The 15,187-nt window shown below is 37.6% G+C and overlaps 1 protein-coding gene across 16 annotated transcripts in view; it reads right to left on the bottom strand.

Moving 5' to 3' along the window:
* Positions 1–13,948: 13,948 nt before the first annotated feature.
* ZNF638 (zinc finger protein 638) overlaps positions 13,949–15,187 on the bottom strand; it is a 139,236-nt gene continuing 137,997 nt past the window's right edge. For 15 of the 16 annotated variants that reach the window (XM_043603632.1, XM_043603639.1, XM_043603633.1 and 12 more), the window contains one exon: positions 13,949–14,269. In XM_043603632.1, coding sequence (XP_043459567.1) covers positions 14,204–14,269 — 66 coding nt within the window. In that variant the 3' untranslated portion in view covers positions 13,949–14,203. Of the gene's footprint in view, positions 14,270–14,411; positions 14,540–15,187 lie in introns of all 16 variants that reach the window. The other variant, XR_006301006.1, reaches the window with a different exon arrangement.

Genomic DNA, 15,187 nt, shown 5'->3' with positions numbered 1-15,187 from the left:
GAGCACATGGTAAAACTTGTAAAGTGTGTAGGCATGAGCCCATGGTCCATATGTTCATTTACCAAAAAGTGTATCTCCTTGTCAAAGTTATGTTGGGTGTTATTCCATGATGATAAAGTCTACCCGTAAGTCCACAAACAGTGGTACTGCTAGAACCCCTGAGTTTAGGGAAGACAAATCCATACCTGAAACATGTGTATATTCCTAGTGAGGACAAAGCACTGTTCCCTCCATGATGGGAGGAGTTGAATATAGTCAATCAGCTACCAAATGGTTAGCAGGTACCCAAGGGGAATGTGTCATGTTAGGGACTTCTCACCCTTACCTGCCCTGTGATACCAGATGAGGAACTCCTTCAAAGCTGTCTTAGAGGCTTTCTGGTTCTAATCATACGTTCATAACTTTCTTTTTCCCTAAATATGTTCACTGGGGCCATAAGAACCAAATGATTCTACAGTCTTAATAAATCACTATTGTTGTCACTTAAGTGCCACAGATACTTGGTCTTCCAATGCCTGCCCTCTACCTGCACTTTGTACTTTCCCTGATGCCACTGGTGATCATTTGAATAACTGTGGTGACAGTGCACACCATAGATCACTGTGTCCTATTCATCCATGGCAAAAAGGTTACCCATATACTCCTTGAATATATGATCAATGCAACCCCAGAATCCAATTTTTTTAAACTATTAATTTTGAAATAGTTATAGATCCACAGGAAGTTGCAAAGAAATGTACAGGGAAGTCCTGTGTACCTTCCCCCTAATTCTCCCATGTTAATAAACAACTATAGAACTATAACAAAATCAACAAATGGCATTGGTACAACCCATAAAGCTTTTAAAGTTTCACCAGTTATAATTGCATTTATATATGTATATGCACTATGCAGTTTTGTTATGTGTAGCCTTGCATAAAGACCATGATTGCAATACTCAGTCGTGCTATCACAAGATTCCTTCCTGTTAATAACCCCTTTATAGTCTCTCCTATTCTCAATCTGTCAATAACTAATCTGTTCTCCATCTTTGTAATTTTTATTTAATGAATGTTACATAAATGGAACCATGTGGTATACATATCTTGAGATTGGCTTTTTTCATTTAGCATAATTTCTTCAAGGTTCATGCAAGTTATTGTGTGTATCAATAGTTTATTGTTGAATGGTATTTCATAGTATGGATGTACCACAGTTTGTTTAACCATTCACCCATTGAAGGAAATTTGGGTAGTTTCCAGTTTGGGACTATTATAAAGTTGTTGTGAATATTCATGTACAAGTTCTTGTGTAAAAATAAGTCTTCGTGTCTCTGGGATAAATGCCCAAGAGTTCAAGTGCTGTGTCATATGGTAAATCCATTTTTAGTTTTGAAAGAATCTGTCAGTTTTCCAGAGTTGCTGTGTCATTTTACATTCCCATGAATATTTCAGTTTCTTTGAGCCCTTGCATTTGGTATTATCACTATTTTTCATTTTAGCCATTCTGATAGTTGTGTAATAATAAATATCTCATTGTGATTTTAATTTACATTTCTCCAGCAGCTAATGATGTTAATCATCTTTTCATGTGTTTGTAATCTAGATGTCCCCTTTAGTATAAAGTCTTGTCTTCTGCTTTTCTAACTGGATTTTTAAGGTTTTTGAGACTTCTTTATATATTCTAAGTATTAGGCCTTTTTTGGATATGTGATTTGTAAATATTTTCTGCTAGTCTAGAATCCCATCCTTTTAAACTTTGGCAGAACAAGTTTTCACTTTGATAAAATGCATTTTATCCATTTTTTTCCTCTTGTGGATTCCACTTTGTGTCAAGCCCAAGAACTTCTTGCCAAGTGCTAGATTTTAGATTGTTCCTTCCTTATGCTCCTTTCTAAAAGTTTTATTTTACATTTTATGTAAGTTTTACATTTAAATCCACAATCCCTTTTGAATTTTTAATAGAAGGTGTTAAGTTTACATTGAGGGTCATTTTTTCTGCTTATGAATGTGTTGATGGTGCTCTGAAAAGGCTACTCCTCCTGCATTGAATTGCCTTTGCTTCTTTGTAAACAATTAATTGGGTGTATTTGTGTGGATCTATTTCCAGGTTTGTTCCATTCATCTCTGTGTCTTCCTCCCTGCTAGTACCATACTTTCTTGATCACTACATGTTATTAACTCAGTCCTAATGTTGGAAACTGATTCCTTCGCTTCATTCTTCTTTTACAAAGTTGTTTTGGCTATTCTAGGGCTTTTCCTATCCAATGTAAACTTTAGGAAAAGCTTGTCTAGGTCTACAAAAACATTGCTGAAATTTTGACAGGACTGCATAAAATCTATAGAACAAATTAATGGAGAATTAATATCTTTTTTTAATTAAATTTTTTGAGAGAAAGAGCGAGTGTGAGTGGGGGAGGGGCAGAGGGAGAGGAAGAGAGAAAATCTTAAACAGGCTCCATGCCCAGTGCAGAGCCCAGAGCCCTATGCAGGGCTGGATCTCACGACTGGTGTGTTGGAAATCAAGAGTTGGACATTAACCAACTGAGCCACCTAGGCATCCCAGAGAATTAATATCTTTACTATGTTGAATTTTTCAATCTATGAACATAATAAATCCACTTATTTAGGTCTCCCTTAATTTCTTTCATCATTTTATAATTTTCATTACCCAAATCCTATACATGTTTTGGCACATTAATACCTAAGTAATATTCTTTGCAGCAATTGTAAATGGTATTGCATTTAAAAATTGTTTGGCTTTTGATTATTCGTTGTCAGTATATAGAAAACATAACTAACTTAAAATTTTTTTTTAATGTTTATTTATTTTTGAGAGAGAGACAGAGTGCGAGTAGGGGAGGGACAGAGAGAGAGGAAGACACAGAATCTGCAGCAGGCTCCAGGCTCTGAGCTGTCGGTACAGAGCCCCAACAAGGGGCTCAAACTTGGGAACAGCGAGATCATAACCTGAGCCGAAGTCAGATGCTTAATCGGCTGAGCCACCCAGGTGCCCCAAAATATAATTAACTCTTATGTCGATCTTAGATCTTAAACTCATTTGTTAGTTCTAGGAGCCTTTTTATTATAGATTTCTTGGAGTTTTCTAAGTAGACAATCATGTCAACTCCACAGAACAGTTTTATTTCTCCTTTCCAATCTGTGTGCCTTCTTTTTCTCTCGGAGGCTGGAAAGAATTTGCAGTACTATGTTGAACAGCAGTGGTGAGAATGGACATCCTCAGAGGGGAAAGCATTTGGCCTTTCAACATTAAGTATGATGCTAGCTATAGTTTTTTGTTTTGTTTTGTTTTTTGTAAATCCTCGTTATGAGATTGAGGAAGTTGCCCTCTATTTTAATGTACACACATTTACCATGATTAGGTGTTGAATCAATTGATATCATACAGTTTTTTCCTTCTTTAGGCCTGTTGATATGGCGGATGACACTGATTAATTTTCCAATACTGAACCAGCCTTGCATATCTGGAATAATCACTCAGAAAATGAATTGGGAAATATTCACTCTTCAATTTTCTGGAAGAGATTGTGTTTTTGTTACAAATTCAATTTTAGAATTATTCAGATACTCTACTTCATCTTGGCTTAGTTTAAATGGTTTGTAATTTTCAAGAAATTTGTCCATTTATCAAAGCTGTTGAATTTGAGCACTGTTGTTCATAGTATTCTTTTAATGGTTGCAGGATCTGTGGTGATATTCATTCCTGGTATTAGTAGTTTGTCTTATTTTTGTTAATCTTGTTACAGGTTTATCAATATTTTGTTTTTGAGAAACTAATTATGTATAATTTTCCCCTCATTTTCCTCTTTTTAACTTCATTGATTTGTTATTTCATTGATTGCTTTGGGTTTATTTTGCTCTGTTTCTTGAGCTATGAACTTATTTTGATCTTTCTTTAGAATGTAAGCACTCACTGCTATAAATTTCCCCAGGAATTTATTAGCTGTATTCTAAAAATTTTAATGTTTTCATTTTCATTCATTTCTGCACATTTTTTGAGACTTCTTTTACTCGTGGATTATTTATAAATGTGTTTACTTTCCAAGTGTTTTGTGATTTTCTCGTTATCATTCTATTATTGATTTCCAGCTCGATTCCATTATCGTCATAGAATGTATTCTGTGTGATTGAAATTCTTTTAACTGTGTCAATATTTTATATCCCAGATTATAGCCTATGTTCATGTATCTTCCAGTGTGTACTTGAAAAGAATGTGCATTCTACTATTGCTCGATATTCTATAAATGTCAGCTTGATCCTGTTGATTCAATAGTGTTTAGTTCTTCTATATCCTTGCTGTTTTCCTCTGGCAGCTCTATCAGTTGGTGACAGAAGTTGTCTGTTAGACAACTGGGAGTTAGAAGCTCCCAATTATAACTGAATTTGTCTATTTCTCCTTTTAGCTCTATCAGTTTTTGCTTCATGTATTTTGAATCTTTGTGGTTTGATGCATATACATTTAAAATTGCTGCATCTTCTTGGTGGATTGATCCTTTTATCATGTATTGTTCCTTATTGTCTCTAGTAATACACTTTGAAGTCTAATTTACCTGATATTAATATAGTCAGTCCTTTTTTTTTGTTTTTTAAATTAATGTTAGCTCAGTTTTAAAGGTCAGTACCAATTATTCTAACAGGGTCCCAATAAGAAATAGATGGCACACTGATAGGTAACCTGAGGGGCATTTAATAAAGGACTATTTATAAAGGTATGGACAAGCTGTAGGAGAACCACAACTGGTACTTCAGCACACAAGGACTAGAAACACCAGTTATTAGTTACTAGAACCAGATGGAGAGTCCTATAAAGAATGTGACCTGGATGTAAACATTAATCTTCGGTTGAAGAACAAAGCCAGAATGAGGTGATCCTTCAGGGAACCAGGAGAAATACCTTGACCTCACTTCCTCGGTTCAATCTCCTGCTCTGCTCAATTGTTCAAATCCAGTTAGAAGTGAGGAGCATGGGGTCCACACGGGTTAGCCTCTTGGGGCAGAGAGCAGGATGGAAAAGAATGGAGAGTGAATCTGGTTTGGCAAACAGAAAATATCTAACAGTTTCTAACCTAAAGGACTCTGAGCTGATTAACTTTTATCTTGGATTACACCTCTAGGTTTTTAAGATCTAAATTTTAGGGAGAGAACTATAGTAACTAAAATCATCTAAAAATGGAACTGGCCATAGTGGAAGCACCCAGAACCTGGAAATACGCCTTCAGTGAATAGCCAGTGGTGGGAATGTCATGAAGAAACTACAAACATTTAAGGACTGGCCTTGGGAACCTCTGAAGTTCCCCTCAGCATCAAGCTTCTGCTGCTGAGAAAGCCACAACAAAGTAGACTAAAAACCCTAGTTAGCGTGGAAGTCCTAAGAAATCAGATGGGAGTGCAGAGGAAACAGATTAGGGCTGTCCCTGGGGCACGACAGAGGCACTGTGAGGATGTTTGGGGCATGGTGGAAAGATGAACAAGGGCACGAGCCTACTGGACACTGGCCACAAATGAGTAAGAAAAGCAGCAGTATCACATTATACAAAAAATGGAAATTAAACGGTTCTGTTCCATTAGCACTGAAGTAGATGGCATGTATAAATGGGACTTCACTTAAACAGGGGATTTCATCTCAAAAACCTCTGCAAATTTTCTGACCATGGATTAAAGTTTAAATTCCCTAACTCAACACCAAAAGCCATATAAATTCAAGAGAAACCCTGACAAAATAGACTTAAAAACATTAAAGAAAGAGATTAGCTCTTAAGGACAGGAAATCTCAAGATAGAGTGGCTTCTGTGTTCATTGATCTAGTAACATAAGGATGCCATCCTGGGCCTAGGTATGTCCTGTTTCTCTGCTTCACTGGCCATGGCATATATTTCTCCTAAAGCCTGGAGACCCATACGGTGGCAGGATGGCAGCCAGTGCTTAGGGCTACCAAATATTAGAAATAGGGCTGCTTCTGTGTTTCTACAAAGGAGGACTCTCCTTTCTCAAGAGTGCTGGGCAAATTTCTCCTGGCTCAAACTAGAAAATCACCCTGGCAAGGTAGCTAGGCTTATTCTTGAGAGGAAAACCTGGCTAGGTATCACTTAACAAGACTCAACAGCTCAGAGCAAAATATGGGGCCATTTCTATAACTGTACCTCAGTGCCAAAGTTAGAACCTCACCTTTGCAACCTCCCTGAAGTCCCTTGATCCTATCCTTCCTTGGCCAGGGCAGCTCAACATGAAGGGTTGCCTCAAGGAGGTGGTAGCCAACAGGTCTAAAGAGTTGGGAGGACTCAAAATGAAGAAGTCCCAGACTCCAACGCCATCACAGTGCAGGTAACACTTGAGTGCAGCTTCCAGCTAGTCCCTGTGGGTAACTGTATGAGACTAGGCATCATTTCTCTGATCCTTAATATAGACTAAGATCAACTGAGGGGCTTACACAAACCTGGGGCCACAGGGCCATGGGACCATGTTCGCTGCCTTATGAGAGGTAGTGCCTTAGTCACATATCCACCCAAGCCTCTGGCCAGTATTTACAAAAAGGCACAAGCAAACCCCAAGTGCCCTTCCTGGCCACCCAGAAGCCTTCCCTGGTAAGTCAGGATAGGCTCAGAAGGTTCCACTGCTCTATAGTGCTGTACTAAAGGCAGATCAATAGATACAGTCTATTCCATAAAAGCAAATAAAGGATACAGCCTGTAGAGAACTTAAAAATAGCAGAACTGACTACATCTTTTTATCATTGCCATTTGCTACCGGCAATTCTAAACAGTATTAGTGATAAAATATCCCACCCTACTGGAGACTGGAGACCACTTCCACCAGTGAGCTACCAGGGTTTTCTTACCTTATCCATTAATGCTTTTGCAGGTAACTGAAACAAAGTGTTCCACACTCATTCAAGGAAAACCATCTTTCCTCCCTCTCTGATCCCCAAGTCCTGCCAATTCAGATACATTGCTGTTTATTTATGAACTTCTCTTCCCTGTGACCCCAAGAGGCCTGACATGATGAGCAGAATGCTGGGGGTGGGGATTGGGTGGTGGGGGAGGTAGAATGAACATGGGTCTGGAGTAAGATTCACTGGCTGCCAGTCCCAGTTCTATCACTTACTAGCTGTGTGGTCCTGACCAAGTGACCATCTCTTTGAGCTTGCTTCCTCATAAATAAAATGCAAATTACCACAGCATCTATTTCCTAGAATTATTTTGAGGATTAAGTGAGAATGCTACAAAATCATGAAGGACACTGTCCAGCACATGAATAGGATTCATATTTTCACCTACTCCTAGGTTATGAGAAAAAACTACCAGCCACACTGTACTGTGTACTTTTTTTCAACCCTGACTCCAGTTCCAATGTCTAGTTTGAGAAATGAGCTCACCTTACGTAAGTGAAAATTCTTTACTTCACACAAGTTTTTTACATATCTACAGTAACTGGAGTTGTTTCCTCACAGGTTATATATATAACTTTTTGGTAAGAAACTTCAGTTTAACAAAAGCAAATCCTTCATCTCCAAGGTTTAGGGCCCAAGTAGAATGCAAAGATGCTGGCAGAGAGAGGATGTGCTAACCAATGAATTCCAGTTCATGCCTAACACTTCAATTTAATTGGAATGTATAGTCTACTGACATTTAATAAATTTACTGATATGGTTGGGCATAAGTCTACCATCTTTCTGTAAGTTTCCTATTTGTCTCTTCAATCCTTTATTCTCCCTTTCCTGTCTTTTTTGGGTTAGACTATTTCTTAGTAATCCATTTTAGCTCCTCTCTTGACTTTTTAACCATATCAATTTGCATTGAAAAAAATTTTTTTATTTTAAGTAGGCTCCATACCCAGTGTGGGGCTTGATCTCACCACCCTGAGATCAAGAGTTGCATGTTCCACCGACTAAGCCAGTCAGGCACCCCTCAATTTGCATTTTTAAATGGTAGAGATCCTTGACTAATTACAGTCTATCTTATTATACCACTTTAGAAATAATGTAAACTTGTAACAGTGTAATTCCATCTTAGTCTCTAATCCCCTCCTTTAATTGTTACCATTTCTTTTACTTCTCCATATGTTAACTCCTGAGATCTATACCACTCAGTGAGTATTTAGCACAGGTAATGTTGTCAAGTTACTTTCTATGTTCATGTTCTCATGTAAGCCTTGAACAAGAACATGGTTTATATACATACATGCACTACATATACACTTAAGTTCACCACCTACCTCATAAGCCTGTAATGTTTTGCTGATGGTTTATAGATGTCAGAGTAAAGTAGTAGGGAGTCCATCATAGCACCTTACTCCTCTTTTTTTATGAACTCTGTGGCAAAGAAGAAGTTACCCTTTTCCCCACCTTTCATTTTAAATTTTTAGGTCTTCTTATAAAAACTACCCCTTATAAAAAAAAATCCTAAAGTTTTATCAGAAGGTGAATTTCCCTTAGCTCATGGAGCTTACTGTAATTTATCTTGTTTTGTGACCTATAGTTCAGCATCTGGCAAATTTCCTTCTCCTAGGTTTATAGAGGATTCGGGTATTTCCTAGCTCTCCTCTCCCTTCAACCTCTATTGTTGTTGTTTTCATTGGTTCCCCTTATAGATTAACAATCATTATAAAGACATAGCTATTAAAAACTGATTATCCCATAGATATGAATCTGCTTACATATATAAAAAACATATTGCAAAATGAACAGCAAGGAAGTTATTTATATTAGGGAGGAAGGCAATAAGATAGAATGAGAGAAGCTACAATTCTTTGACTATACCTTGTTTTAGAAGTTTGGTTTTAGGGGCGCTTGGGTGGTTTAACTGATTGAGTGCCCGACTCTTCAGGTCATGATCTCAAGGTTTGTGGGATCAGGCCCTGCAGCAGGGTCTGTTCTGGGGTTCTTCCCTCTCTTGCTCATTCTCCATTAAAAAAAAATTGTGACTTCAGAACCATGAAATGCTTCATGTAACATAAAATTAAATTTTAAAATGTAACCCCTAAATATAAAAAATAAAATAAAGAAATGAACCTCAATGGTAATTTACAAGGTAGCAGAGCTACTAAAGAACTATCCAGGTGACTAGAAAGCTCTGCAATTTAAATATATATTCTTCTTAGGATATACCCTAAGGACAAAAACAAAACTGAAAAAGTATTTTAAACTTTTTAATAATCACATTGTTGGCTGTGGTCTCAGTATTGTTTTTCTGATGTATGATACAGATAAGCAATTTTGATAGTTTAATTCCATCAATCGGAGGTCCTTGCGACTTACAATACCTGACATTAAGACAAATAAATCTAGATTTAAGATGAAAGAGATGGGGCACCTGGGTGGTTCAGTCAGTTGAGCATCTGACTCTTGATTTTGGTTCAGGTCATCTCAAGGCTATGGGATTGAGCCCTGCATCAGGCTCTGCACTGAGCATGGAGCCTGCTTAAGATTCTGCCCCTGCCCTCCACCCTTATGCTCCTCTCCCTCGCTCTCTCACTAAAATGTAAAAAAAAAAAAAAAGGAAGAAAGAAAAGGCATTCTATCACTCCCATAGGGGGAAGAAATCACTGCAGTTAGGGTGTTAGATAGATGTCTTTGAGTTTTCCCATTATCCATCCATCCATCCATCCATCCATCCATCCATCTATCCATCCATCCAACGATCGCTATACATCCATTCATGCCTGCATCAGGCTCTGTGCTGGGCATGGAGCCTGCATTAAGATTCTCTCTCCCTCTGACCCTCCCCTGCTTATGTGTGTGCTCTCTCAAAAAAGAAAAAAAAAAAAAAAAAAGATAAATAGAAACCTGAAAGTCCTGTATTTGAGCCAGAAGAGTATAATGATGAATTTTATCATAAAAACAAAACACGTATTTCCAAGCTCTGTCCACTGAAAAGCAACAACCACAACAGAAGCAATAAGCATCCTAAGGAGCCACTATTCCTTAAAGAAATGGCTAACTTCAGGTCTGGGGCAGAAAGTGTACAAGGTGAGCCTGCAATGTATCTATACATGGAGAACAAGGAATCTTTGAAAATTAGTAGTGTCCTGTTAAAAGGAATGAGGAGTCCTATCAAAAAGGCCCAAACTACGACCATTTGACCATCAATAAGACTACTACTGCAAAGGTATGCAACATCAAGTATGTTAAAATTCAGGAGTTCAATACTTAAATAAAAGAACTTACCATAGTTGGTGGGTGCCAGCAACTCATCTTAAAAAAATGATTAAGGAAAAGCATCAGTATTTACCATGCTTGAAATCATGACCTGAGCTGAGATCAAGAGTTGGACGCTTAACCAACTGAGCCACCCACCCCTGTCATGCCTTTCCTTATTTTGAGAGAGAGAGAGATAGAAGAGGAGGGGCACAGAGAGAGAGGGAAAGAATACCGAGCCGACACAGGGCTCGAACCTATGAACCATGAGATTATGACCTGAGCCGAAATCAAGAGGTGGAGGCTTACCAGAATGAGCCACCTAGGCACCCCCTGCATCATGCCTTTCTTAAACAAACGACACCACTAAGTAACTAAAAAGCAGATGAGACAAGTTTCTTTTTTCAGAAGAGTATTCTAGCTTATACAAGGAATATACATTAAAATATCACCATTTTGCAACCCTCAATGAATAAAATATACATCTAAACTTTAAGCATCAACTGCTACTAAAATCCTAAAGAAAACAATCAGATACTTTGTGCCTCCTGATCAGGAAGATCACATCACCACCAGCAGCAGTCTTGACAAAAAGAAAAAGAACCAAATTCTGATGTTTCCATATTCAACCACAAATTCAAAGGATATCATAGGATAGAGGAATATACTAAAATTGCACTACAAGGCTGCAATCAACAAAATCTAAACTGTGAGGAACACTTCAGCAGTGTTTCTCAAATTATGTGAGGGATCAGCTTAATTTTTCTTTCCTTCCCCCACCCCCCATTTCCAATCCATCAGATTATTATTCTTTATAATACCAAATAAATTAATAAATTAAGAAATGCAGAAACATACAAACCCCATTTTAAAATTATTAGAGGTGCCTGGGTAGCTCCGTTGGTTGAGTATCTGACTTCAGCTCATGATCTCACAGTTCCTGAGTTCAAGCCCTGCTTCAGGCTCTATGCTGACAGCTAGGAGCCTAGAGCCTGCTTCGGAATCTGTGTCTCCCTGTCTCCCTGTCTCCCTCCCTCCCTCCCTCCCTATCTCTGCGCTCCTCCCCCACTTGGGCTCACTCGCTCTCAAAAATAAACAAACATACATTAAAGAAAAAAGACCTATCAAAACAGTCACAAGGTATGGACTTTATTTGGACCTTGATTCAAACACAGTATATAATAAAATAAAAACCATTTATGAAACATTAGAAAATTTGAACTGGATTTAAATAAGGGATATCATTAATGATGTTATTGGTTACATGAAAATAATCCTTATTTTTAAAAAGCACATAATGAAATATGTATGGGTAAACTGACATGCTGAGATTTACTTTAAAATAGAGGTACGAGTGGAGATACATATATTCAGCTTTGAGTTCATAATTATTGAAACTACATAATTAGTATATATGTGTAAATTATCCTATTTTCTTCAATATGCCTGGTATTTTCCACAACCAAATCTTATTAAAACAAAAATTTTAAATCTTAAAAACTTGGCTCTCATTTTTTTTTCAAGAATTCAAAGGAACAGTTTTGGAGAGGCAGAAAATTTCCACAGCATTCTGTGCCAGAAAGGGTAATAAAACCTAGAAATTTAAAAAAAAAAATTTTTTTTTCAATGTTTATTTATTTTTGGGACAGAGAGAGACAGAGCATGAACGGGGGAGGGGCAGAGAGAGAGGGAGACACAGAATCGGAAACAGGCTCCAGGCTCTGAGCCATCAGCCCAGAGCCTGACGCGGGGCTCGAACTCACGGACCGCGAGAGCGTGACCTGGCTGAAGTCGGACGCTTAACCGACTGCGCCACCCAGGTGCACCTAAAACCTAGAAATTTTTATTAGAAGTGGTGTTGAATGCAATCGTTTATTGCTTTGGTGTCTAGATGATGAAATGATAGAAATTTTAAAAAGTACACTGCAATCAATTATATCCCCCAACCAACTAGTAAGCAAAAACTGCTACATATATGATGAAGTATAGTGTGAATAAAGGATGGAGGTATTGCAAGGTTTTCTGAAAAAAGTATACAACAATTCTAAAATTATATGCAAAGAGTCTTTATTTTTAGAAAAACACAAAACTCTTTTGTATTTGGAACCCTAAAAATTGCCAGTCTTAAGAACAATAAGCAGCAGACAGGAACATGATTTACTAAGTATAGCATGGTTTATATATGGTTTACTAACCATCAACACCTGTCACTAGGATGAAACAAAAATCATCCCTATCACTTTTATGCTTTAGGAGTTCCTTTTATTCTAATTTAGAATCCCAATTTCCATGTAACTAATTTGACAGAAGAGTTTCACACTTAAAATTTTAAGATTAAATTCCAAAGTTGAGGGGTGTCTGGGTGGCTCAGCTGGTTAGGCGTCTGATTTCGGCTCAGGTCATAATCTTGTGGCTTCCATGACTTCAAGTCCTGAGTTGGGCTCTGTGATGACAGCTCAGAGCCTGGAGCCTGCTTTGGAGTCTGTGTTTCCCTCTCTCTTCTGCCCCTCCCCTGCTAATGCTCTCTCTCAAAAAATAAATAAAAACGCTAATAAAGAAATTTTTTTAATTCCAAAGTTGATTCAGACAAGATTAAAGCTCTTACTATCTCTGGTTTTAAAAGCTTCAGAGTGGCCTAAGGAAAAGATTCTGACTATACTGCTTTAGCTCACTGGCACCTTATTCTCCAACCTTTTAATAGCTCTTCTCCATCTTACTACCTCACTCACCAATCAGGTTTTAATTACAATAGACAGATGGCATTCATAAGCTATCCCTCTCCCCACCCCATTCATTAGTCTGTGGCATGTAGTAACAGTTTGTCATTTTGCTCAAGCTGTGGCTAAGCCTGAACTGGGTGTGCAGTGAATTTAGTGGGCAACAAAAAGTTGCTGCTTTTTGTTCCTCATTCTCGCTCACTGTGAGGTAATGTGCTGTGATGGGAGTAAGAGATCGAAAATAGTAGTAGTTTTCAGGCGCCTGGGTGGCTTAGTCAGTTGAGTGTCTGAGTCTTGATTTCGGCTCAGGTCATGATCACAGGGTCGGTGGACTGAGCCCTGCATTGGGCTCTACATTGAACGTGGAGTCTGCTTAAGATCCAGTCTCTCTTCTCTCCCTCTCCCCTACTCTGGTGCTCTCTCAAATTAAAAAAAATTAAAAAAAAACAAAAAACCCCAAAAAAGTAGTAGTTTTTCATTTCCTTCCATTCATTCTCTCTTATTAACTGGTGTACTCTCATCTTGGAAAAGTTACGAAATCTGGTATTAAAGCAATTCAAAGTCAGTGGGCCTATGTTTGAAGCATGCCTAATCTAAAAATTTACAGTACAGGGCTATGTCCAGCACCTAATAATCCACTGAATTATTTTTTTGCACCTTTGCAACTCTTACAAACATATTAAATACAAATTCAAATGGTTTAAAAAGCAACTGTATTATGGTCCACAGAAGTACAGGCTGCTTGGTTTTTGTAGTTTCAAGCTAATACTAAATGACTTGCTAGAAGCTATCTTAAATAGGTCCTGGCAGAAACAGATGTTACTTCAAGCAGAAAAAAGTATCTCCCTAACACATTAAAAGCTGCAATTTTACTTAAACTTACCTGGGTCAAACTTGCTGTAATGTTATTTTATCCAGAAAAAATGGGAGTTTTAAGAAATCTTTGACCTATATATGAATGGTTGAAGCAAAGTGAAACCCTGCTATGCTATGACTTCCAGTAATACACGAAGAATCCCCAAACATCCTAAGTCACAGCGGTCTCCTGTCTGAAATCAGAGGCAACCAAGTCTTTAATAAAATCAGCCACAAACACAAGATGATATTTTAAATATACAGTAGGAACATTTATTTTAACACTTCTAAAAGATATTTCTCCATGCCTGATGATTTGATATAAAAATCAAACCCATCATACTTTCCCCATCAGTCTCTCCACATCAAGGGCAATCAGAAATTTGTACAACATGAATATTTGCTTCTGAAACAAAAATTACAAATTAATGATAACAAAAATACACAAATCAACTGGACCCTAAACGAATTTCTAATGAAGTCCTTCCCCTTTCCCCCAATCACCTAGAGCTTCTTTCTTCAGCCTCATTCTGCTCCTTTTCCTTTCTTTGCTTGGCCATGAACTTCTGTTAAAAGCAATTTGCAATATAAAATGTTTATTAGATGTAGCTTTGCTCTGTATACAAACGTATCTAATATATTTCACTGAATTTACAATTTAAAAGAGCCTGATCCTACAAAATAAAGATTAGAAACACATTGCCTTACATTAACATTCTTTCCTTCCATTCACCAGTCATCTGATATTTATGATATACCAGGCATTATGCTTGGTGCTTGGGGATTCAGTGGTCAACAAGATAGGTTAAGGCCCTTTATTTCATGGAGCTTACATTCTAATGGGGGAAGAGAAATAATAAAAGAATAAATAAACAAGACAATTTTGGGTGCTGGTAAGCACTATAAAGGAAAGAAATACAATAAGGTAAGTGATCGAGGTTGACTCTTTTTGGAAGTGGGAGGGAGTTTTGTACTTCAGCTAGGTCTTTCTTAAGCACAGCCCTTTCAGGGAAGTTGATATTGGAATTCAGATTTAGCTAAATGATGGGGAAGAGGTGGCTATACAAGTGGCATTGGGAGACAGCAAAGGAGCCTTTCATGTATGAAAAGGAAAGCCAAGAGAGCTAGGAAAACTGAAAGGTAGTGAGCAATAACAGTGAGATCAGAGAAACAGGAATCAGATCTTCATAGCCCTACAAGAAGAAGTCTGGATATTATTCCAAATGTAATACAATGCCAGTGGAAATTTTAAATGGAAAAATGACATGATAAAGTTAAGAGCACAGGTAGTAGAGCGTAACAGTTAAGGGTTTGAGGCCAGAATAGAACAGAGCTAGCTTCAAATCCTAGGTCTGCCATGAACTAGCTATGTGACCTTGGGACTAGATACTTGGGTTTAGATACTCTTTAAGCCTGTTTTCCTGATCTTTATAACTGGAACAATAAAAAATTAAAAAAAAAATTTTAAAAGTACATTTTGAATG

Source organism: Prionailurus bengalensis, chromosome A3 (genome assembly GCF_016509475.1).
Source record: "Prionailurus bengalensis isolate Pbe53 chromosome A3, Fcat_Pben_1.1_paternal_pri, whole genome shotgun sequence".
NCBI lineage: Eukaryota > Metazoa > Chordata > Mammalia > Carnivora > Felidae > Prionailurus > Prionailurus bengalensis.
This window is presented reverse-complemented; position numbering and strand designations above follow the sequence as displayed.